This window comes from Anser anser (assembly GCF_964211835.1).
Source record: "Anser anser genome assembly, chromosome: 4".
NCBI classification, from domain to species: Eukaryota; Metazoa; Chordata; class Aves; order Anseriformes; family Anatidae; genus Anser; species Anser anser.
The window spans coordinates 35,609,331-35,636,900 of record NC_139724.1 but is presented as its reverse complement, the minus strand read 5'-3'; the positions used below and the strand labels follow the sequence as shown (position 1 = coordinate 35,636,900).

Sequence of the window (27,570 nt, the reverse complement as noted above, 5' to 3'; positions counted from 1 at the left end):
ATATCCTACCCTAGGGAAGTAAACATGGGGATAGTGAGTAAATATCCAAATATATATTGCAAACATGTTCAAAATATACTGATATTTTTAGCTGGCACTGTTAAAAAAAAAAAATTGATGGGAAAAAAGATATGTTTACAATAGTTTATGAAAACACAATAAACTCTTAGTTTTCTTTAAAACAGCACAGAAAGGAAAAAATGAAACGTCCTACATGTCAAAACAATGTATACATTCAATAGTTTTGCTGTAGGATACAGTGGCTTGGTTTAATATGTCAAACAAATGCTACATCAGAAACACAATCATAAGATATTATTTTGCTTCTCTTTAGCATATAACTTCAGCTGGGACTGGTTCACATCCTAATTTTAAAAATAAGCAATGCAATTGTGAATTTACATGAAAGTTATCCAGTTCATAAACTCTGAAAAGATATACATATCACAAAGTTGTATAAACAAATATTCTCAAGAGTTAATATATCTTTTTAGATTTTATTTATGGAAATAATCAAAATATTTCTTTTCTGCAGCGTGAAACAATTATTGTGTGCCATCCTGGAGAAAGCTATGAGTCCAATGGGACTACCTGAAACACTGAAGTGTAAATGTAAATGTTTGCAGGAGTAGGTATCTAGTTTGAGAAAACAAACCCTTTTCCCAGTAAAATGACAAGGACCTAAACATGGTAATTTTGTGTATTCCACTTAAGTTTTCTATTAATTTTTAAGACTGTCTTTTAAGAGGAAAATCTGTTTAACTACAAATTCTGAGAGGTTTTAAAATAAATACAGAATGGTGAAAACTGAGATTTGCAGTGTATGCAAGAAATTCAGATGACCTCATGCTGAACAATAGCCCAATTAGAATAGTATTTATAGCCTAAGAAGAACTACTGTAGTTCTTTAATAGTCCTAATTAGAATTGAATTTATGTAAAAAAAAAATCGTAGCTAGATGTCAATCAAGTAAATGGTAATCTGAGATGCAAGAAGTAAATAATCTGCATTATTTCAAGTTTAATATCATTATAAAAAAAGCTATTAATTACTCCATAAATTCATATTAATCCTTCATTTTTATTTCTTATATTTGAGTTGCAGAACTGAAGACAACAAATATTACATAATTCTAAAAGATACATATGATATAGACTATAACACTGAATTTATTTTTTATTGTATACATTTTTCAACATTGAAAAATAGTGTTTACACGTACAAGAGAAAAAACACAACTATTCTGTACCAGAAAACATTTGCAAAATTTATCTTAGAAAAGTAAATGAGAAGTATCTTTTATCATTTACACTATATTTGGCACATACCAGGTTCTCAGTATACAGCTTCAAAATACCATGCAGATATTATATTAATAAGGTACAATATATTATCTACTCTATATATGGAATACTTTTTTTTTTTTTAATTTCTATTTAACAAAAACCAAATATATATATATATATATATGTAAAAAATTTCCAGCATCTTTGAAAGGCCTAGGACTGAATCCTACAGTAATACCACCCAAAGCATTGGAAAAAAGTCTAAATAGCAGACATACATACATGCACCTTTATTTATTTATATGTGGTCTATATATTAGTATATGTGTGCATGCATTATATGATCAGATGTGTTAGAAGCAAAGAAGAAAGTAATTAGCTGCTAAAAAATCTTAATAGCAACTGAACAAAACATCATTCAGTTGATTTTTAACACTCACTGCACAGTACCAATATTTGTATAAATAGAAAAACTGTGTCCATGTAAGATGTTACTTGTTGTGGATTAATGCACTTGATGTCAAAGCACATTTTCTGCACAAGACAGCATTATTAATGAACCAACATAGGAAAACAAAAAATACAGGAAAATTTCAGTTTAAAAATTAGTTTCACCATTCTTTTTTTTAACAAAAGGCCATGCCAATTAATACATAAATTGAAATAATGCTGAAGTTACCAAATGTACAGAGCACATTTTTTCTTTGGCAAAGACAACTGTGTTGATAACTCTTAAGCAATGAGACTATGTTGTGGATAGCCGCTCAAATTTTAGAGGCATAAAGATAAATGTTATCTCACAAAGCTATAATTAAAAACAGACAATACACAAAGAGACAAACAATACATTTGTTTCTTTAAATTACTACAACACATCAGCCACAAGTGCCTGATCACACAAAAGATACAGAAAGGCCAGAAATGAACGATAGTATGGGGATGAATGTTATTAGTGACACCTAAGAGAGAGCTTGACAGATTTGAAATTGGTTCAGTTATCCAAGTGGTTCCAGATGGAAACGCCAGGCTTCTTTCTCCAACAAGCAGTCCTTTTGAACAGAGGAGCGGTGTCAGTGACAGAAGAAAACTTTTCACAGTATCTTGAAATAAATTATAAGTCTTAAATCCTCAAAATCCTTTTTGCACTGCTTTTTATAATATCATGCAGCATGTAAAATAAGAGATTAAATACAATGTCTCATGTTTCACATTACTGCACATTACTTTATTCCTAACATCAGTATCAAAAATGGATACCTAATTAAATGTATGTGATTTATTTTATAAAATCCAACTGCTAACTTTATGGTTCTAGTACATTAATAAACTAGTTTATGCTGAGCCTTTTGAACCTTACTACCTAATGTATTAATTATGATATATTACTAAAACAGCAAGTTTATTTTTCTACACCGCGTCCACGCCGATTTCGGGTTTCCTTTGAACAATTATGTTACTTCGGGAAGCAAAATGAAAAAAGACTGGCCTTTCATTTGGTTGAAGCGGAGACGTTCAGGAGGTTTAATGGTCTCTGGGGGCATCTACTGGAAAACTGGAAAACTGCAGGCAGGACAAGTTAATCAGGCAGCTGTCAGCGCGGCGCGGCACGGCACGGCGCAGAACAAAGCGGAGCCGCACCACGGAGCCTGTTCGCGGAGCGCAGCCCCCGGGCTCTGCGGCCTGCGCTGGCTCCCGCTGCTCGCTGCCCCAAAAGCACGACGCCAGGAACATGCCTGCACTGCGCGCGCAGGTGCGTGCGAGCAATTAAGCTAGTCCAATTATAAGGAGTGCATAGCCGGGAAATGCTACCCGTGTTTCATTTTGAAATTGAACTGTAAGGTGAACATAGACCTGAAGTCCTCTTTCCCCTTGGAACGACCACACGTGCATGTTGGGAGAAAGATTTCAAATGCACCTGTAAAGACATCTTATTAATAACAACATCTATTTTTATGATCAAACAGAAGCAAATAAATCTAAACCAGCAGATTATTTATTTTTAAATCATGAAATTCAACAGATGAAAGCCGATATTTAACACAAACACAGAGGAACAGCGGATGCCCAGCATCGTCTCACTGCGCACTTGTCTCCCTCATCCACAATCTCTCTCATCTCTCATCAACATCCCTGTTCATGTTACTAGATGTTTGTTCATCCAGGTTGGGTAAAATAGTGAAACGAGGTCAACTTACTGATCTGGTTGGGTATTCTGCCTTTGGCATACAGCAGCAGATCCTGCGATGCAGCACTATGGCACGAGGTGCTGCAAAATTCTGTGCACTTGTGGGGTGGGATGTGTGTGTCTGTTTGTGTACGTGTAAGAATCAGCAACATTTTCAATACCAAATACATAAGCACTAAAAGTTAAAGCTGCCATTTTAGTGGGACCATGTTTTAGATGGCACAGGTAGAAGCAGCTATTGAATGTGGATCTGCAAGCTTGAAAAGGCACTGCTATTGTTAAACATACATCGTGCTTTAAATATACCACGATATTGCTACAGGTATTTCACTTTATTTACACTATACAACTACTTATATAATTTTCTTTTACTATCATTGCTATTTAAAACCATCCGCAGTCATGCTGAGAAATCTGGCTTGAGCACAGAAACCTGATTCTAATCTGCATTTACAGGTGCAAAAATCAGAAACACAAATCTTCACTGAGGCTAACGAAATTACACTGCTGTTGCCATCTCAGGGACCTTCCTATGTTACTGTTTACAAGAGTCTTAAGCAATGTGTGGAGATCAGGAGAGTACCATCCTACATTCCCTTTAACTTCAAACCCTACACAACAAAGCTATTTGCATTCTACCCTTTACAGAGAGAAAAGGCAACAGAAATTAAGAGTCCAAGAGACAAGTACTGGTATTAGGAATAATCAAAATAGTCAATAGATAATAACAGAATTTGTTATTGTGAGCTTCTCCATGTCTCCTGTCTGATATGGTCAATTACAGACATGCAAAATAAGTACAGATGACTACTACTTTCAGATGTCACGTTTTTATTTATTTATTTTTCATATTAAGGTTCATTTCTTTAGATTTTCTAGGATTTATTTAACACTATAGTTAATGCCTGCTGCTAATTACAATGCAAGTGTACTGTAATGATCCCATTTTGTAAAGCACAAAATGGCATAGATTAAACAATGATAGTATATAAAATTAGAATGCATTAACAATGTAAAATAATTACTATACCGATGATTGTACTGTTTAAAAACTGTGTTCAGATAGATTTCGTCCAGTTGGGATTTCCTCTGTAGCTCGAAAGTCAATGACTGATATAAATGCCTTAGATCAGGATGACAAAATTATGAAAAAATAACCAAGATATTTTTGCTTACCTTTATTTAAGCAAGTATTAGTTATTATATTTCTTGTCTATAAAACTACATGAAAAATTAAAATAAATCAAGTATGTGAACACTTAGCTACTTTATGCTTAACTTATATGCATACACACACGACATGAACAGGGACATATTAGAATTTCCTCAGTAAAATTTGAAAAGTGTATGCATAAAGTAAAACCATTTATACTACAGAAAGCAAAAAAGATAAGCATGCTGTAAGTGCTTATCATTTCAGGCTGTTCTGCCTAAGAATCAAACTAAGAATTATCATTTATTTACAGCTGGACATCCAAAAAACCTTAGTAGTTTTGTAACAGTTGGTGACCCACATCTGTAGTGAAGTCACTTTTGCAGGGCCCTGTTGAGGGGCCTACTTATTTAGATACTTAGTAAATATGGACGCTGAAAGGTTTTACCTGTTCAGCATTCAGTGATGCTACGATCGAGCGTTACAGTGGTATAAAACCATGTACTCACACGGCTAGAAACCATATTGTCATGCATTTATGTTGCAATCCACCAAGGTTAGGTACATACCGAACTTGAAAACATATCCAAGTAGTCAGAGTATCTGAATTCAGTGGGAAAATATATAGACATGAATACTTGGGTGAGTCAAGCCCTCAGCGTGCTGGTGTACTCAGCACATTTTCACCACATACTGTTACTGATACAAGGATATTTAACTGCATGAGGGCACAACCCTCTTTAATCCCAGTTTAAAGGCTGCCTGCTTAAATACTTTTCTTTTAATGAAATATTTACTGGGTAGTAATATGTTAAATTGTAGAATATAGCAATCTCATTAAAGAAAGATATGAAAGTACAGTAAATGCTATTAAGTAGTAATAGACAGTAGCTTACACATGAGAATTTTTGATTACTAAAGCTGAGAATTATATGATATTCTGGGGTGGGGTGAAAGATTTTAATTCCAAATTATGAAGATGAAATAGCTAATGTCCTACTATAAAAGCATAAAATCAACCAACCCCCCAAATGTTTTAAAAAGTGGTCCCTACTCTAAATAGCAAATAAAAAATATTGCATAACAATTTGTACATATCATCAGAGGTAGGAACATCTCCTTGAAAAATGAATTATGCAAAAATTCAATTTTTTAAAATAAGAAAAGGATTATGGAGTTATATATTCAGAACTGTTAATGTAAAGATGAAAATAATGTGTATCAGAAAATATTGTACCACATATACAGATACAATAACTTTCAGCACAAGTAATGCAGTATTTTTTCATCTATTGCCTCACAGTTTGACTGTTGTCAAACCACGCTTTAAACTAAATCATGCAATCAAAAGTGGATGCATATCCTGTCAGTAGGATCCCACAAAGAACACACATATTGGACTCGCTTTCTTTTGTTCAAAGCTACACTGCCACTTTAATACTACATAAAATGAAAAATTAATCAATTATAAACATCAAAGGATGACACAGAAGAAGTATTTTAAAATGAATGTGAGTACTGTAATAATTAAGAATCCTCATTAACACAGAAAATGGAGGTATAAATTTAGCAATGAACTTTTGGCATATTCTGTTCCTAAACATAAATGCAATGAAAGCAATTAAAAAAAAAAAAGTGCTACCCTTATAAAAGTGTTTCTCATACAACAGTGCACACACACCTGTAATCATTACCTTCTATTTCAAGCATAAGAAGAAAAAAACATTATCTTCATTAATCTTTCTGATTTTCTTTCTAAATTAATTATGCTCATTAACAAAAAGTAATTCCAACCATATTTTATGGACAGTTATTTATCAAAATGAACTATTTTTTAACTTTCCCCTCCTATTTCAGAGCTGACCTAATGGACCAAGAGCCAGGAATTTCTGCAGTTGTCTTTCACAGCATGTAAAATGATCTTTGGAAAAGATAATTATCATTATTTTCTCTCCGTATCATCTCAAGCTTAATCATCATCTTACGACTACCACAAAACACTACACAAGGCTATTCATTTACAATCATACTATTGCCATGAACAATTTCCAGAGTATTTTTGCATTTATGATGACCTACTCAGTCTCAGTACCAGAACTTAGTAGTATAAAGACAAATAGACAGAGATTAAGTGTGAGAAAAGCAAGGATTTTACAAATTCAGAAGGATTCACTGTAAGACTTACTAGGAAGTCATGACTGCATCAAGGCAAATTAGACTGTCTTTCTTTATTTCATACTTTTTCATATGTTAGAGATGCTTCGCCTTTGTGGAATGTTTTAAAAATGGACGTCAGTTGTGTATAGCTTGTACATTATCTCCAGTACTAAATATTGTTGAACTACTGAGAAATGAAAGCACTAGAAAACCGTAAGACCAAACTTAGTAAAAACAACAAGTTACATAAAAAAGAAAAACTTCAGCTCACTGTGTTCTTCTTTATTAAAGTATGTCATGTATTTTATCTTTGCAAGAGTTTGATGAGTTTTTGCAAGTAAAATTCTGTTTCCTCTATACTTGCTAATAGTCATGAGAATCTGTAGTTTGCACCTTCCCATTAAAAATGTATTGTATTTTTTGAAATTATTCACCCCGCCTTTTATCCAGATCATGTCTTTGAAAGGAGGAAGTAGATAATAAATGGAATAATTCATGATTTCCCATTAAATATGAAACTTTCTTTTGCAGAGTTTAGAAAATGAAGTTCTACATAATGTACAGAAGTTGATTAGAACTTTTTTTTAACCTTTTCAAGAAAAACCTTTCACATTACACAAATGTACAGAGAAGTTTCTTTAGGAAAGGCAAACCATTCACTTCCCACACAGTTCTGTTCTTTAGATCACTGCCCAATTACACTAAATCACATGTTTATCAGGCCTGAAATTCACAGAGATCATTCATCTGACCAGAAAGAATGTGTGCCTCTAAGTACTAAAATCTCTTTTTGAAAGTTGTTTAATAAACATTAAATCCTGGTCGTGACAAGTAAGATTGTTAGGAATTATTCAGACAGAAAAAAAATACATATTTAAATAATATTGTGAAAGCAATGGCAAAGAAAATTAAAATTTATCATCTAGCTCAATAAGTAACTTGTGCCATCTCCCTTTCCACAAGCATCGTATCAGCAGGGAGTTTGGGATAGAGCCTTAATTTAAAATTTCTTTTACTGTGAAGGGCTACATTTCTTTGGTTTTGAATTACATTCTTCCTTAGTTATTAGTATTTTAAAATGAAGAATCGTCCTTGTAAAATGTAAATGAGTTGACACAACATTCGAACAGTTCTCAACCTGAGCAATGTGACCAAAGGTCATAAGGTGCTCATGGGTCACATCCAAAGACTGGTATCAGCAAGAACAGCAAAATCTTACTAAGACTTGACTATGAAAGGCGAAGACCAGTTGACTCCTTGCTCCCTTTGCTGCTTCTTTAGCTTCTTGGAGCTCTCCTCTCTCCCTGTCTTCATAGTATTATACACAGAAGGAATGGAAGCAGCTTCAATGAGTGCCTCACTATAGCCAAACACTGTGCAATCAAGGACTGAAATACAAGGGGAAAGCGGAATTTGCACTTACATGTTAGCTGATCTATGTCTGAAATCTCCTTTTGCAAGCTTTTTGGTAATAGCATTTGCATCTTCTTCCTTGCCTTAGCTCCACACTAAGAAAATATTTTTCCTAGCTTTTATTCTTAGCGCTGCCTCTGTCCCTTGAGATCCTCACTCCTCAGTTTTGCCTCCTAAACCACTTCGGGGTGGCGGAATTCATAACACAGAAGTGGTCAAATCCACCTTACAACACAGAATTCCCAAACCTATATTATGCGTGTCCATATTGGGAAGCCTCTGTAAAGATGTCAGGTTGTTAAAAAGAGAACATGGCAATATAGTAAGCTGTCAATGAAAAAGAGATCCCAATCTATTTGTTTAGGAAAAGATACCACAGGTAACCTATGAAGACAGTTCACTAATTTATTTTGTAGAAGTGAAAGCAACTAGATAATCTGGATTAATCAAAGACCCAATCAGTCATTTGTATTCAGCTTCCTTAAAGGAACAGGTCCATTAACACCAAGAACAATGACAAATACAGAAATAAAGCTAAAAATGAGCACTGGAACTCTCATGATTTAAACAACTTATAAACACAGGACAAGGTCAGAAGAAGCCCAGTCTAATAGCAGGGCTTAGTAGTCTGTCATGGCTGTGATGAAAATGAAGAATAAAACACTCTTCAAGCTAGGCCTTCTCCTCTCCATCACCCCACAAATCCCATTCTTCTCCCTTACTGGAGTCTCTGGAACACCCTGGCTCTAATCAGGTGAAGAAGTTCCTTCCTCTCTAGTCCTGGAGGACAGATGGGGTTAAATATGCAGAGAACAATGGGTAAAACAAGCAAGGACATAGAATAGAAATCTGTTATTTCTTCAAAGTTATCTTGAAGACTTGCATATAACCCCTTGTTGATTTTCTGACATCTTTCTTTTTTTGACCTGCCCTAGCTAAGATTGACATTGAAAACAGCAGGAACTTGAGAGGGGAGGATAGTTAATAATTTGTCCCTTTAATTCTTTAACTGAAGAATGGAAAAATAATCTTCTGTTATATGGCGATAACATAAGATTCAAGATGGATACCAGGTCATTTTTGTTCTGGACTTGCCTTTTTTTTTTGTATAAACACCACCTCAGAAATTAGAAGATGTGGAAAGGTACATTCACTATCTGATCTATTTTACACTTTTCAAAATGCAATAGTTCTCTAGTGTGGGATTCAGCTGATAAAACATACATGTCTACAGCTGAGCTGCTCAGCCTGAGTTCAGTATATAGGCAACAGAGAGAAACAGGTACTTCAGAAGTGTAATCCACCTTATTCTAGAGCAGTTGTCTGAAGATTCAATGATGGGGTTCAACTAATCAAGAGATTTTTTCTTACTTACCTTCACTGATTATATGGGGTGATTAACCTAGTTATTTGGATCCAAGTTAAACTTGTCTGAAATCCCCTTTGCTCTTTTTGCAAAGCAGGACATAGGTTTACAGAAGTAAAGAATTACTACTATATTCACTAGTCATCATTCCTACAGCAAAAAATATTGCATTCCAGCTTTCTTATGCTGAGATGTTGTCTTACTCAGAGAAGCACCACTTTTCTATAGTAGTTGGAAGAAGCAAAAAAATGGTAAAAGTCTCTTTAGACAGACTCTAACAGTACCTCACATCTTGTAGCTCAGTGCAGGTGATGTCAATCATTTGACTGGAAAAAGTAAATAAATCACAAAGCCCATTGTTTAAGAGGGCTGTTTAATACTCACCTGCCTTTGAAATTACCAGAAGCCTGTCTCATAAAACATGAAATTGCTGAGGAATAATTCCAAAGTTCAGAGGAACCATACAGCCTCTGGAGAATTCCAACATTATATTTAATTAGAGAAAGAGAAGCAAAATAATACTTTTAACTCTTCAAGTCTCTACTTCTGTGGATAGGTCTGAGAATTTGAAGGATACTGAGGGCCATGCTCCGGACATAAAAGCTACAGAACATGGAAATGCTGTCACCTTCCAAAAGAAAATCTTGCAGAAACCTATGAGGAGTCAGACACCCACTTGTATACAATCTGCAGAGCAGTTTAATTATTCCTCTTCCCAATGGCTGCTCTTCCACACAACTGAGATGTCTGGCTGGCAACTGCTCTGGGTGCCACAGCCCATCAGGGAATGAAAGCCTCTGCCTTTTGTTGTTCTAGTTAATCTTTAAATGGACCAGCCTTCTCATGAATTCTATGTAGAACAACTCAATATATCTCAAAATGTATATACAATAATCTTGTCTCCTGCCTGAAAAAGTCACATCAGAGTACGTCTTTACAGAAAGAAAATTATCAAGTTAAGCTATCCATAAGACACTGCTCAACCACTCACAAGACAGAAAACACAAACACTACTGTTTCTGCTCATCTAGGTCAGCCAGTACCTTCTCTGTATAACTGAGAAGTCATCTGACTACCAATGAGTCCAGACTGAGGACACTAGAAGTCTAATCCCATCATCTAATTCGCAGAAATATATCCAGTAAAACCAGTAATGCAATATTTTTGTTACTACCAACCAAAACTGTTCCTCTCATCAAAAAGATTTCAAAATGTCTCTTTCTAGTCTTTAACTCTTTTTTGTTAATATGGTTTTATCCAGATGGTTTTAATTTGTATGAAGAGGAGAGAACTGTTACTTGATCTTTCTGGCCCTGACAAAAAGATCAAGAAACAAGAATGACATTATCAAATTCTGGATCATTCTAGGCTCCAATTTCATTTGAAGATTCAATCCTGGAATCAGTCTTTTGATGGAAAATGCCTTACTTCACAGTTCATCATGAACCTTTTGACACTTAGATCAGTCATAAGAACAAATTTTAATTTTTACTGCAACCTGATTTTGAGCCATTAATGATTTGGTGAGTCAAGACTAAGAACAGTATTCAGGGAAAGCACCATGAAGGCCAGTGGAGTCAGTCAACCTTCTCACAACTTACAAAAGCCTGTGGCAAGAAAGTGGTCACATTCTGCATTAATGGGAACCTTTTTTTTTTTTTTTCGCCCCTCCCCTCCTCATTTCTCTTCCATTTGTAGCTTCTTGCACCACATTTACTTCTGATTTCAGGACACGGGCTTAGAGAAGGAAACAAAACAAAATCAATAAAAAAAAAAAAAAGCAATATCTTGTTTTAATGTAATTGAAGTACTATCTTCCTTTAGCATTGTTTTTCCTTTCTCCTCTATCACATCATCCTGATACAAAAAAATACTACCAAAAAAGCTCTGCATTTCCCCAAACAAACAGAAATTATAACATAAATACACTTAGAGGAATTCTTCTCATTTACTGAACTTCGGAAGAGAGTACAATACTGTATAATGGAAAAATAACTGCAACAATTTTTTTCCCTTCAACTACAAAGAAAGTAGCTTACATAGTTTTCAGAGAATAACATGCAGCACACAATTTTAGGGAAGAATTTTAAAGAATACTGCTTTTTTCCATATATGTAATACTATGCTTAAATTCCAGTATTTAACAGGTAATAAACTGTTATCTGCCGAATTGGCACTGAAAAAAGTAAATGAAGTTTAATAGTAAGCAGGAGTGTGACTACAAGAATATTTTGACAAAATAATTGCTTAGTAACAACATGGATGTTAATTTCATAAATTGTTATTAAATAATAATTTATTATTAATTTCTGTAGGAGCATGAAATTGCTTGTAAATATTGTCCTTTACAATAAACAGTAAACAGGTACAGTAAACAAACTAATCTTAGTAACTGGATTACTGGGAGCACACTAGCTGATTTTTTTCCACCCACAAATTGCCAAGACTTCTTCCATCCACATACCCTAGCAATTGTCAGCACAGGGGATGCAGAACTCACACTACCTAATTTGAGAATCATTAATCAGTACATCCTTACACTAAGGAATCTGCATTTAAACATACAGTACCACTGATCTGCACGTGCATAACTGCTGTCAGCACAACTGCAACTCAATGTGGAAGAATTTGCTTTAGTTCAAAAAAACTAAATTTCTGTTAAAAATCTTGTTAACTTATTTTGTTGACCAAACTCCATGACACTATTGCACTGGCTAAAACTAGTGGCTTTTTGCTTTAATTTTAAAGCACTCAATGACAATTCTTCTGGAAAAAAAAAAAAAGAAAAAAAAACAACACAAAAGATCATAACTCCATTACACAGTATTTAAAACTTGAAATCTATTCACTAAATAAGTATTGTCTAAGTATCTCAACAAATGTACAAGTATTTAGGTGGCAAAAGAAAGACGCCCTGCCCTTTTATACAGAAGTACAACAATCTACTTTTGGAATGAAAACTATTTTAAAGCTACACAACATATTATAAGCCCTTTCTCACACTTTTTTAATAAAAAAAATCTTTTGTCTGCAGTGGCATACAAAACATAGCATTGATTTCGGTAATATTATTTACAGATATGGCATTGCCTTACTTTTAAATTGGCTCAAAATTACATTTGATGCACTTAGATTTTTACAAGTATATTAGCCCAGTACTAATGTAGCTGTGTAGCTGCTAGTTTGTTACTTTTTATTTTTTTGCTTTAAAGGTTTATGGAACAGTACTTGTAAACTATATACTACAGAAATTCTGTAACTGCTGAGTTACTATCAAAACTTGAAATTCTAAGAATAACTAAAAGCACAGACTATGAATGTAATCTTTCAAAAGGTGTCCTTACAAATCTGGCTAGAAATAAACCAGAATATATATGATATTTCAGTTTTCATCGCTAAGAGGTTTTTATAACTTTGAAAAACAGCATGTTAAGAAACACTAAGGAAACTGCTACAACGGCACCCCACTTTGCCTTGGTATTGCAGGACTTCGATATTCTTTAGGCATGGAGCAGATAAAGCTGCTGTGAGGCCAGGAATGGTTAGTATGACAGCATGATCAAAGTCTACTCACTCTGCTGGCTGAGTATTATACGGTAGGGTTTTAGGACACTGCTAAAGTTATTACCCCTAGACTTAAAATACCCCTGGTATTTTTCTAGATTCTCATTTGAAAGTGCATTATGAAGGTTTGCGGGTACATCCTTAGGCTAGGAAGAAGAAAAGATGAACGCTGGCCAGCTGGTCAAATTCCCGTCTGATTAATAGAATGTTTCTAATCCACAAGGGTGATCTTGCAATATTAATTGTTAATTGTATGTGCATCTTTTTATTATTTAAATATCGAAATAAATAAATCATCTCACTTAAGCAATTCAGATTTGTAAGAATTATTTCATCAATTTTGATGGTGCTGAACCCCAGCTCTGTTAAAAGACCCCAGAAAAATAAGTCAGTCGGTAATCTCTTGTAACATCTAAGTGTAAACACCTCAGCTGTAAAAAATCAAAAATTATATAAATTTCTTTCATTCATTGGGTTTTTAAATAACTAATGGTGTATTAAATGCTTCACCAAAGAAGTCAGCAGTTGGGCTCTGCTAAATAATAATTCAAAATTACAAGAACATGTATGTCTATATACTAAGCTTGTACCCCAGAGGAGATATTTCACAGAGGCTCAGAGGAGGAAAAGAAAAAAAAAGGTAAAAAAAAAAACAAGCACAATTTCAAGTATAATTACTGACACAATCTTAAATACAGCATTACAAACATGATATAAAACCTTGGTAAATACACAAATTAATAAAGCCAAGGAGTCAAATGCTTTGATAGATTTAAGATCAGGAGAAATATCCATCATTATTTAATATCAACTTCAATTTTTAAATGCCAAGTTCCACTAAAAAGGGTAGGGCCTAGGGAACTTTAAATTTAAATGATTATGATGACTAGAAACAAAGGAAACAATAAACTTATGGATGTTAAAATGCCTCAAAAAAGCCAACTTACGCAGCAGCTTCTTGTTTTGACAACCCTTTGATATTCTTCGCCAAATAATCATCTATGCCATCTTTGTCTTTGATCAAATGAATCCTAAATTTAAATGAAAAAAATTAAAAGAAACACTGTGAGGTGCTAACATAGACTTCTGCAGCATGTATAATATATTCGCATTGCCAAGTAGAGCTAAATACTGAAATATTGACAGAGTAATGTATCAGACATTCTATAAACACATACAAATATCTTTTTATTTTTTAGGTCTGTAGCTATTTCAGATCTTTATTTCTGCAAGAAAAAAAAAGAATTGGTTTAGCTTTCAAGGACCTGGTTATGTGATATTTCTGTCTAAGCTACAAGAAATTGTGTGTTAGCTAAATCAATAACAATTAATTAGGCTACCTATATTTAATCTGTTTTCTACATCAGAACCATTACATTTTCGCATTATCAGTATGGACCAGAGTGGTCTAATCTATTGTTTATTTAACTTTTTCAAAGAAAAAAAAATCCCCAAACCCAACTCAAATATATCTTCCTTAGTGCAATGCAGAGTTTTAAGTCTGCTCTCAGCTGTCCACAATTTGAGCAGTGCATTACTAAAAGTGCTCTGCTACAGGGGTAGCGCAGGGCAGTGGCCAAAGAAATGGCACAATTCCTAAAAATTTCAAGGTGCAAAGATCTAATTTTGAAATTTGAACCATACATCATTTCATCTTTCATTTGAGCCAACATCTCTACTCTGATACACAAGAGATGCCTTGAATTTTAAAGGATAATATGCACTTCCTGACCATAAAGTGTATTTAAATAGATTCTGATATTCCAACAGCAGAGGACGTTAACTTCATAAAAGTAATGTGAATTTATTTTTATTCTTTAAAAGAGCATAAAGATTGTCTGGTTAACCAATCAAAGATAAAAGAAATTCAACATTAGTGTTTCACATAAATCTATTACTTTCCTCTTTCTCTGTCTGTATTACATTGCTGTCTTTCATTACAGGCATGAGAGTAATTCTTTTCATAACATTAGCTAATATAAGCATCCCGCTCCTTATTGCTCTGAGAATACCAAAGACACTTCATGAAGTTCATTGAAATGAAAACAAAAGAGCTAAGCAATGTAGAGATATTTTGATATGTCTGTATTTAAAACAATGTAATAGTGAAAACTTCCAGCACAAATAAGGCATTTAAATTTGTTCCAGAATTTACTGCTACTGAGACACACCAACAGAGGCTTGTGCTTTCAGGCAGCACATAACACAATCCATGTGAATTGCTGCTGGCCACAAAAAACACACACCTTACAGATACTGCCATAAAAATTCAGCAACAATCAACATCAAAATGTAATCAATATCAAAATTTTCAAAATAGTGACAAATTAGGAAGACAGCGTCATTAGGACAAAGATAAAGCAGTTATTATATGTTTTAAACTGACGTAAAATATGTGTCAAGACGCAATAGTTTTATTACACCAGGTAACAAAAACATAGTTACTCAGAAATACCAGTTTTCAAATAAGTATAAGCTATTCAGAAAATGTATCTGAAAAGTAGCATGTCTGTGTAATTAAATATGAACTATTTGGTAGAAAATGTAAAAACACCTGAACTTTGTACTTTAAGATTGCAAAAATGAGCCTTTTTCAGACCACAAGCACATAGAGAACCCACCAGATATAGAAGGAAAAATCTTAAAAGGTCCAGATCCCCAAACTGAAAAGTTCAACTCAAGATACAAGTTTCTAGGCATCACTGCCAGCTTTCTTCAATTTAATCTATGCTGCAATGAAAAAAATAAACTCAAACTGGAATAAAGGGAAGACTGATGTTTTCTCACTATATTCTCAAAGGTATTTAAATACGAAGCAATCAGGAAAAAAAACACAAAACCGTATATGATTTAAACTGTTACCCGCCTTATAGTCAAGATAAAAATTCCTGAATTCTGATTGGGAACACTTTCTAACTTAAGAAAAGAAAAAGACATATGCAGCCAGGGTTAAAGAGAGCAAAAGCAACAACTTGCAAACTAGCTGCTGTTTACGTATGCCTCACCACAGCCTGTGTATTGGACTGATGGAAGTAAAAGACAAGCATACATAGGGGAAGAAAACCACAGTAGATAATTCCATTACCTTAATAATCATTATTTAAAATATCTTGTTATATGCAATGAGAATTAAAAATAATAGAAGTAATTAATGTGAAGAACTGACTCTGTGACTTAGAATAGACATTGTTTCTAATAGAGGAATGAGTTGAGGATGGCACTGGCTAAGAAGCATCATTTCTTTTCTTCTAGAAATTGTCACTCGCTTCTTCCAAACAGTTTTAGGCTTATTTCTCCAGTGTTCAATTATGACTCACTATATTTCATAAATAGTTTATATAAGAGTATTCTCCACCTGTAAATTGAATCTTATTTAAATCTCTCCCTTATTAAAAACAAATATATTTTAATCCAAGGGACAGCTATCCCACAGTTAGCATTTTATACCATGCATTCTTATAACTATTTCTGTTAACAGTTTACAGAGCAAAAATAGCTACTGATTATTACTAGAAATAGACTTCACAATAAATACACATGGCATTTTAATCAAACAACAGAACAAAGTTGCATGAAATACGAAGGACCAAACTGATTCTCACATAACTCTCTATCCCCATTGAATATTCTGTTAACTTAGACTCAAGCTTTCCCAGCATTTCCTATCAAAGAAAATGGCAGAGCTTGTCTTGTTCTAATCACTAGGCATCTACAGCATCGCCTCCACCATTACAGAATCACACATTTCTTTTCTGCAGATAGACACAACTTCTACAGAATTGCTGGAGAATTATCTTCTAGAATATGAAATTTCCTAAGGAAAGAAACAATCCTACCTCTGAGGTAAGTTCTGCAGCTACATATTTACCGGAAAAAGTGAAGGCGGCAGAACATGGCTCCAGCCATACAAATTTAAATTATTAGTTTTTTAATATCTTTTAAGACGCACATAATTGCGTTTTCTCATTCTATCAATGTGTGAGAGAACATCCGCCAATACGAAGCCCTCAGAAAGGCTGGGTCCAAGAATACCTTGTTCCTGAATCCTAACTGCTTTAGATAGGAAGAAACAGCTGCTGAACTCAGACATGCCTCAGACCTGTGAGCCAAAGGGCAATGGGGAACACTCAGACTGGGGAAAAAACAAAACAAACAAACAAAAACACAGAAAAAAAGGAGAAAGGAAGAAGAATAAAATAGCCATAAGTCTTTCTGAAATGGAGGCAATTCCAGGAAAAAAAGCATAGATTTTCAGGACTACAATTATGGATGCTTAACTAAAGAATAGATTTGTTTGATTAAATAGTAGGGCAGAATAGTAACTGGGAGACCAGCACTCACTGGCAGAGAAACAAAAATGCATAGATATATAGATACTAATAACTGGGAGGAGAAATGGAAGCTGAATGAAAAGCCATGCAGGCACGCGTAAGAGGACAGCTTGAAAGGATTATGGCATTGTATTTTACTTTCTCGATTATTAAGTACAAGATAATGTTTTTTCAAGACAGTTTCATTCATTATATTTTGAGAGATTCCAAACTGTTTTTTGTTTGAATAAAAAGAAAAACCCCCTTTTTTTTTTTTTTAAATTCAAATAGGAACATTTTTATTGACCTTCATTCGCACCAATGAAAGACAACATCTACTAATCAGAAATAAATTCCTACAGCTCTTGAAGGGGGGTTGAAAAGTTAGGATGAAATACCAACCTTCAACAGAACACATTTCCTTTTTCTTTCCTATTAACAATGAAACTTTCCTAACAGAGAACTTCCTTCTCTTTGATTCTTGCCTTTTAAAATATCACAATAAAGCAAGCATAATTTCTCACATTGGCTAAGTGATTGAAGTTATTCACAGTAAATATAATACTCTGAAAGAAAAAAGGCACATACCTTGCAAAGTCTAATGGTGGGCAAACAGTCTGCTCTATGAACCTGGGATGCTCCAATGGGCTTTTTATGACTGCTTGAGGTAGCACATTCATTTCAGCTAAAACAAACACACACCACATTATTTTAAACAATGCCTTCGCCAAGATCCAGTTTCTTTTTATGTCACATCCCAGTTAACTCTCTTTTATTTCCATTGCACTGTGTGTAATGCTGGGCTCCAGTTCCACACAAATATTTTCAGGACTCAGCATTGTCTCATTAGGCCATAATGCATAGAAACAGTTATGATCTTACTTTCAATGGTTTTCTCTGTTACATTGGACTGTTCTTCATTTACACAGAGGCAAACAATGCAGGAGTCTTACTTGCATGTGATTCCCCATGCTTCCTCAAGCTACGCAGGCCCAAGTGTTAATAATATTCTAAGTTAATACATAAGGTGAAAGGATTGAACGTGCAGTGTGCTATGCAACAACAGGCAGTGCATTAACATTCAAAATAACACATAATTGCACCAGTAACAACCATTTGAGTAGAAAATCTAAGTAATACTACACTTGCAACATAGGATTTTACTTAAAACAGAAGCACAAAGCCCCACAGTTAGGTAGAATTGTCTAGCTTGTCATTCTGAAGTACATAAATGCTAATAGGACTTTTTTGTCATATAGAGCTACTGTGTTTTTTCCCCAAGTATTCAGCCTACACTTCGTACCATTAAAGTTTCAGCTGCCAGTTCCTTCATTTTGCATGTCTGTGATCTGAGGACGTTAGCAGCAGGAGCACCCTTACTTTTAAATTTGTTTTAATGTAGGTATTGCATGCCCTGCTGGTAGGCCTCAAGGCACAAACTTTTAATAGGGATGGGAAAACAGAATATAATGGGGTGGGGGGTGTTAACTATTTGCTACATTTGACGGAAGGAAATTTCTTTTACGGGAAGAAATAGATATGAATCATCTTGATATGGAATGACTGGTATCAGACTAGCATAGTATTTTATATATTAGCCTTTTGTGAAAAAAAAAAGCCATTTCACTGATGAAAGGTTTTGCTACAGCTATTTTGAAGTATTTTTGTACTGTTACTTCGAATGGAGTAGCAATAAACAACTATGAGTTGAAAGGATAACATAATGTGATATTTCAGTCATTCTTTGAGGTTTAGTACTAAGGATAAGTGTGTTAAAGAAATAAAAATATTATTTATAAATAATTTGCAATTAGAGGCAGCAACATTTTACACAAGTGTGCAATTGAAAGAAAAAAATACCAATAAAAGCATATAGGTAATTCATCACTATAAAAGATTATGCTTCTTATAGAGAATGACAGGTTTGTATCCACGAGCAATATAGAAAGGAAAATCTCTTTCTAGGAAGACGCTATTGAGTGAAGAGTAGTAAGTAAACTTTGTAACAACAACATTGAAGCCCAGAGAAGAGGCAAAGCTTTCTACAAGCCTCAGTTTTGAAGCAATGGGTGGAAAAAAATGCAAACAGACCAGGGCTAAATGGCAGGTGTTGAATTTGGCAGGCAGAAGAGCCAACCATCTGCAGCAATGGGGCAGGAAACTTAGGGATAACAGCTGTAAGGAGGCCCAAAAAACCCTGTCAGAGCCACTGCAACCACCAGAAACATCTAGCTTTAACTAACAGGTGGGAGGACTTTGCAACATGCCACAGGTCACAGGCTCCAGGTGGCTCCCATAAGGGACCTGGTTGGAGCATACACCAGCTCCTCTCTGGTCCCCACACTTCAGGCTCCACCACACCTTAGTTGAGAATGTGACAGAAGGGCTGGCATGCAGAGGTCTCCCACTAACATAAAGCACACCAAATAAGCTTTTCTGAGTCCATTACTGCCTTGCAAGGATTATAACTATTGCCCTGACTTCAACGTCAAACTCAAAGCTTGGGAATGGGAAACAACAACAACAAAACACAATCAAGACTCACAAAACTACACACCAAAAACAAAACACCAAAACCAGCCTCAATTTACTCTCTATTATGTTTTTATTACAGAGATGAGATGTTGCTCTCCCAGTGAAAGAGATGGCGTTTTTCCTTTACTTCCAAGATAACTGTAATATTTGCAGATCATATACTACCACAGAAACACATGATGGAAGGTGTTAGCAACACAGCTTTCTGAAGTGTGTGCTACTGCATTCTCATAAATTTGTTTGGTAATCATTTAAAGACTGCTAATCTCTTTACATTTTGCTCCTTCATTATTAAGTTCAAGCTGCATCTTATTTACTTAACCAAACACCTAGGGAATTCAACAAATGACAAAACAGCCCAGTTTGGCACTAAGGAAGCGCTACCTCTAGCTCCTCTTGAAATCAGTAGGAATCTGCCCGTACTCTGGAATCACCTCAGCATGCATTGAAGCTAAAGGTAGAAAGGCCAGCTGATGGGAATGGCATTTCCTGGTACATTTTAGGTGGCAGAGAAACTTCCTAGTTCTTCCTACAAATTTTTGAAGCATGCTTAAGTGTAACCAGAGGATGGGTATTTCCCAAGATGGAAAACAGCCCAGAAGTGGCATAGCTACATCCAACCATCGTGGAGATGTTTGCTGCTACCTTGCACCCCATGAAACAAAAGGATGCCAGAGAGTGCCACAACAGACCTGTAGCCAAGCTGCTTCGTTATACTGAAAGCACCGATATGACTTATTAAAAAATCTGTATGTTTTAAAGTCTACAGCTTTTTTGACTTAATTTATTCCAGGTAACCTGCATTAGGTCACAGCCCAAGGCAGCATTCCGTTCCCCCACACTCGAGCCCCTGCGCACTATAGGGTCTTACAGCGTTTCCTAGCCTATACTGACTACGAGCCAGGAGCATTTTTTTTTTCTCCCTCACTCGTTAACCCCCCTGCATAACCTAAACCCTAGCGCTACCTCAGCCCCTCGACATAAATAAATAAATAAATAAATAAAGTTTTTGAACTTCCCAGGGGAACGGACCTCTCCTCATGGCGCGGCGCAGGACGCGACCCTTCCCCCGGGAAGGCGCCGCTCACGGCGGTTACCGGCCCCCCTCCGCGAAATGGCGGAGCCGCCCCGCGGCCAGAGAAGGGGGCGCCTGGGCCGGGGCCCCGCGGGCTCGGCTCCGGTGCCGCGGCCTCGCCATGGCCATGGCAACGGGGGCGGGCGGCGCTGAGGGCCGCCCTTCTGCTGTCGCCCTCCTCAGGCCGTCCCGCGGCCTCAAGCAGCAAAGCCGGGTTTAGAGCCGGAGAGGCATGGAAGCTGTGAGAAATATGCGCAGCTCAAGTTCTTAAACGTTAAGAGGTCTTTGACGTCAAAACTGCGGAGGGTTTCTGAAGTCCCAGCTCGTTGGATGGGAAGGGACGCTGACGGTTGTTCCATCCAACCTGTAAGAGCAATGCTCACAAAGAAGTCTTCGGCTGTCTGCAGTGGAAAGGAAAGGCAGTCAGGAAATCTATACACTTCAGCTAACTGAAAGCTTTAGTGTGCTTTCTTGGAACTCCAAGAGAAGCATATCTCAAAGCTAAATAAGTTTCTGAAGCTGGCGGGCAAAGAATCAGTGGCAATACTTACTGATACTTAAAGGGAATTTTATGGGCAGTATTTTAGGTTATAGGTGAACACTTCTAGTGAACAAGCTTTTTTTCCTTTCAGGATCTCTTGTCTTCTCAGACATACTTCAGGTCTTTTGAGCAGTTAAAAAGAGCAAGCAGAGAAGCCTAGACTTAACCTCTAAGAGACATAACATGAAGACTGGGTTTGGGGAAAATTCTGTCGATGAGAGCCCACAGCCTAATATACTGTAACAAAGGAGCTTTCTTCTAAGGGACTGATCAGCTAGGGAGTCTGGGAGCTTCTAAGAGTTGGAACTACTGAGAAAGAACCAATGAATTTTTGGTAAATGTGAATGAAAATGAGAAACCATGATCAGGATGCCAAAGAGTACAAAGAGCACAGATTTTTCAGTAGCCTCTGTTCTACTGTTGGAAACTTGACACCAGCAGAAGAGGTCATTTTTAGTACAGATTTGACCTAGTTTTTATTGCTAAAACTGTTTGGAAAAATGGCATGTCAAAATCAATTGTTATGATCTATTTAGGAAGGATCAAGTGGACAGAAAGCATTTCAAAAATGGCATTACCTGTTTCTGAGTTGATGGCAATCGGAAGCAAATGATCTTGAATGTTTATGGGTCAATGTCCTAATGGAAAAGTCAGAAGTTGACAGAGTACTTAGCTGATATCAAATCACACTAGAGAACAGCATGACCTATGCCTTACCCATCTATAACATACAGGGAAAACACTCGTGTACTGTGCCGATTTTCAATCTGAGTGATACATGCTGGAGGTCTCATACTGCCAGTCTTAAAATGTACTTGGAACTTCAAAATATTTTAAATGTCAATTTCCTAACTCAAAAAGTGTTGCATCCAACACAGGGGAATTCTATATTAGACCTCACCTTGACAGATAAAAAGGAATTGATCACAGAACTAAAAATTAGTTGTAGCTTAGGTATAACTGGTAATGATTTGATCACATTTGTTATGTGCAAACAGAATTAAGTCCAAACCAATAATATATATACTTAATCCTTTGAAAGGCCTAATTTTATGAAGGTGAAAACTATTATAAGTCTGTTGGGATGAAGAATTGAATCTGAGATGGGACAAGGTTAATTGGAAACTGTTTAAGTATGTTAGCCCAGATACCCCCAAAGTCATAATCCTAAGGAATACATTTTTCAAAAAGCTATGTTGGTTAACAAGGAAAACTCTATGAAATAGAAGAAGAAATGTAGTATCATACTTGTACACTGGAAGTTAGAAATTGTAGCAAATGACTATGGTCACAGGCAAAACATGGAACTGCCAATATAAAACTCAGTAAATAAATAATTTGATAGAGGACAGGTAATTTCTATTAACATGAGCTTCTGCTAAAAATTTTAAAAAAATAAAAAATAGATCCTGGCAAGCAGACTTTGTTTTCATAATGAAGCTGCAGGTTTCACATATAGATTTAATTAGACTTCAGCAACACATTTGACTTATCATATGGCTTTTTGCATGAAGTGCTTCTATACATAAACTTACAAAGAAAACTTATAAAAAATGGGAAAAAATTGGCAGATTTAAAATTACTGTTAATGTTCTGGAATAATATCTGAAGTAGTTCACAAGCAGCCATTTTACACTATGGGTATGTCTGCTGTGTTAAACATATATAATTCATTCGACTAGGAAGCAAAGTAAGATTTCTTTTTTTATGAAACATGTTCAAAGGATCCTGAGTGCCAAACAATGTGTAACTTAGAAAGGACACTCTTTAACAAAGAATCAAAGGCAGTCTCTATCTGTGTAGTAACATAAAGAGGCAATATCCTTTCTGTGGTTAAGGATGAAACCAAGTCCTATTACAGTGCTGTGTTGTAGCACCAATATAATTGGTCTAGAAATGTTTGGCAGGCAGCTTCTGAAGGGGAAAAGGTATCTGTTCATGGAAAAAAAAGTATTTTCACTGGCTAACAATTTTTGTTGTTACCATTGGGTAGGTCATCTAATTTTGTGGGCACTGGTAGTGTCCAAGGAAGCATAATATTCTACAGCAGATAAACTTTGCAAAAACCATTTGTGTGAAAAATGCATTTTCTTGAGTAAAACTTGGCTTCCAGATATTGGCATATTCAAAAATCTAACCTAAAAAAGTGCAATATATTTATCATTTTGTATAGGTGTTGCCCTTAGGAAACGTTTGTTCAGCCTTAATGGCTGGGTGAAGATGTGATTACTAATATATTGTTTGTGCTTAGATGCAGCAATGCCAAAAACATATCAAGACATTTCTGGATAGTCTTGAATACTGCTCACAACAACAGCTAAGAATCCCTGCACTATTTCTTTATCCATAAAGAAAAAAAAAAAGGCACTAAAGTTGTTAAACAAAAAAAACCAAAACACAGTGTAATGATTCTTGTATGTACTAAAATTTTGTAGGCCATCCCTCATCTTCAAAATCATCCCTATCATCCCTCTGCTTTAAATGTGCTGGAGGGAGCATCATATACAAAGCTGGCTTTTGACTCCTGCCTAGCTGTCCATCTTCACCCCCTGGTAGTTTTGATTTTGTCTGTTACCTGTTAACCTGTCTGCTAAATATATATATAATAATTGAACTGTCCCTACTCCTTCACTCTAGAAGAGAGGGAAAGAAAATGATAGTTGGGGATAACTCAAGTGATCATGGAGAAAAATATGAAAAGAGGAGAAAATGTCAAAGTGTCAAAAATGCAAAAATGGGGAATGGGACGGTAGCAACGCTGAGCATTCTACCAGGCAGCAGTCAGTGTACAGACTTGTACAAAGTACACAAGAAGTACAACAGCTAGTGCAAGCTGCTGTGGAGACATGACAGGATGATGGAACAGGAATAATCTCTAATGAGGATTTCTTAATCCAGCTTCCTCCTCCTCCAGGCTGAGAACCAGGGTCAAAAGGAGGTCAGTGAGGACATTCTGCAGCTCTGTGAGACCTCGGATGGCACACTAAGCTAGGTACTACTTTGGTATGAACTTTAACCAAAAGTTGACTGTGGCACTAGTGTTTTTCTTCATACCAGGTGAAATACACAGAAACTAAGAAAACCAGAGAATTTCTGCAGACAAATCTTGTAAGGTTTTGCAGCTGATACTCCTAACCTCAATTTTAAATGTTTTGTGAAATTTCTTTAAACCAAGTAACAACAAACCTACCACTTCTCAAAATAAATAATCTTTCTGAAGAAATGATTAATTTTTTCTGTGCATCTTTTCCTTATACATGTGAGATGTAAACAACATTTCTACCTTTCAATGTTACTATGTTAGTGAAATGTGTAGCTTACTGTAGTTATCATAGGCCAAGTACATCCAAAAATGGTTTTCTTGTACACACAAAAGGAACCACTTCTCTAGGTACTTTATAATGTTTTTCTTTCATAGTAGACTCTTCAAGACTGCATTTACGGGTTTTACTCATAATCACTCTGTGATACCCCTCTGGTTTCTTCAGAGATGAGCATGAGGAATTTTTGGATTAGTATGGAGTCCATTTCTGCCATGTGTTGATAAGCTTGTCAGTCAATAATGGTGATGCTGCAAAACTTGGTCAAGTGCTAGCATGAAGCTTGCACTTGAATAAGTAAGCAGGGTAACCACATCACAAATAGGAGTAAATGTAATAATTAGCCACTTTAAGCAAGTCTTACATTTTGTTCCAAGGAAGGCTGTGCCAGGAAAGACCTGGTACTGCTTTCTTTGACAGCAATGAAGAACTTTTGTATATAAAAGTTATATTTCCTGTAAAAGCCATCAGTTTTAATTTCAGAGGCAGTTGTAATGCACAACAAAAACTGGATGATCTGCCTCTGATTTTTTTCATCATGGCAAATACATATTTATATCTGAGTAAGTAGTATCACATTGACTAACGATTTTCAATGTTTTTCTAATGTGGCACTTGCATCCTGTTTAACCAGCCTCAGGAATGTATCATCATGTATCTCCTCTTTTAGCTTCCTATTTGAGTGATGAGTTGGAGACAACAGTGCTGATGAAGATCAAACAAACTTACAGTGTAAAAGTTACTGTAAAGATCTCTAGTCTTGCTATTCATTATATACATATTATGCATCAATATACTAGATCATTGTCAAGCGCCATTACTGGCATAATTGGTTTAGGAAAAAGCCAAATATTTGAAAGAGAATGCAAGTCTCCAAAATCTTTATTTCATGGTTCTTGTCATGCTTCATCTTGCTGTAGCTTGCAGCTAGTACTTAGACAGAAGTCTTCCACAGTAATATTAGAGCAAAAGGATTAGACACCATCAGGCTTCTGTTTATCAGACTCTCCATTTCTCTCAGCTTGCATAGTTTAAACACTACAGTGGGGAAGTAAGCAAAATAGGACTGTGTTAACACTGCTCTAACCTGCTGGTGAGCATTTATTTATATAAGTCGTTCCATTCACTTCAAATGAAACCATTCATATGACTAACAACTTGCTAACGTAAGTAGCAATCCTTCCAGTTTTATCTCTAAACCAATAGGTGTAAGCGCTGATATAGATAATAGGAGGATAAATATAATTACGGTTTACTAAAAGAAGCAATGGTTATTTTCATTAACAATCTAGTACGAGTGCTTATGAAAGTATGGAATGTGCCTTGGTAAGAATAGGTACTAGGGAAATAGGTATGCCGAAAAAAAAAAAAAGTGTTCTTTTTTTTTAAAAAAAAATCTTACAAAAGTAGCATTTCTTCAGCTATTGAATTAAGGGATTGAATGGGCAAAAAATTCTCTTATTCAGGCCTTATGGTTCTGCATGCCTCAAAATTTGAGTTTTATGTTCTTCAAAATAGGATAGAAACATTTTTTTGTAGTCCTGGAAGCAGCAGAGATACCACACTTCAATTTTATGGGTATTAGAAGCCACGATTGAATTCACAGAAACCTAGCAAATTTCAGAAGTATCTAAACCAAACCACTAATTATTTAATCTGAGAGACATGTGTAAGAATAACAAAGAGGTGGCATTGTACAAAGGTTTTACTGGCATTTGCTGAGATCTTTTAATAAGCTTATTCATGAATGATGGGGCTGCAAGTAATAGTGCTTTCCAAAACTCAGGCTGTTAAGTCCTATGTCATGCCATTGTAGGTCCTATATTATACATGCATTAGAGAGAAAACTGCCCCAGCATTGCTGTTTTGCTGTTTATATCTTCTGTCCACCTTTCCACCCTACCACCCAACCCTTTGCATAAACTGAAATGCATCCCATTAATATCTGATCCTGGTTCTGTGGTTTTGTTTACTTATTTCAGGTATTATTACTCATAGATTTATGGGTATGCCTCAGATAGATTTGCACCTCCTGAAACATTTGTAACATTATCATCTTATTTGCTTTACCTCTCTGGAATACCTGCATAAGAAGTTAATCAAACTACATCACTGACTCAGCTCATAAGTACAACTTTTTCATCACCATAACGGTATCTACGTGACATCCAGCTTATCATCATGAATTATGGGGGAAAGGATAAACAACCCATTAAGACGTTAAAGGCCCACAAAGGTGCAGTTTGATAAAGGATAAAAAAAATCCACAGGGTACATATAATAAGATCTCTCTCCCCTGAAGATTGATTATTATCTTTCTTTCATGAGCGTCAAAGACCTGGAGCTTCTCAGTGCCTCAGGCGAGTGAGTTTGAAGGTCTCCTTCATGACTGAATAGAAAATAGTAATCAGAATTTAGGTTAAGACTGTTTATTCTGTACAGTATTTTTTAGAAAATGTTTTATGTGTAGAACTAATATTAATAACTGATAGAAACAGCCGCTGTATTAGGAAACTTTACTGTGTTGTATTCAGTGTGTCATCGTCTACTTCATCTGGTATATGTTGGGACAAGCTTTGTTTCATGGAGCACTGGGCTAAATAGCTCTGCCTAATACACTTATTCCCATTTAATTTGTGCAGTCTTCAGTCTGTAATAAATGGAA

At 35.6% G+C, this 27,570-nt stretch overlaps 1 protein-coding gene across 1 annotated transcript in view; it reads right to left on the bottom strand.

Moving 5' to 3' along the window:
* Window positions 1-27,570, bottom strand: part of TTC29 (tetratricopeptide repeat domain 29) — a 210,911-nt gene that overhangs the window by 110,444 nt on the left and 72,897 nt on the right. The window contains 2 exon segments of the mRNA XM_083833632.1: window positions 14,072-14,155; window positions 18,023-18,119. Of these exon segments, the coding sequence (XP_083689758.1) occupies window positions 14,072-14,155; window positions 18,023-18,119 (181 nt within the window).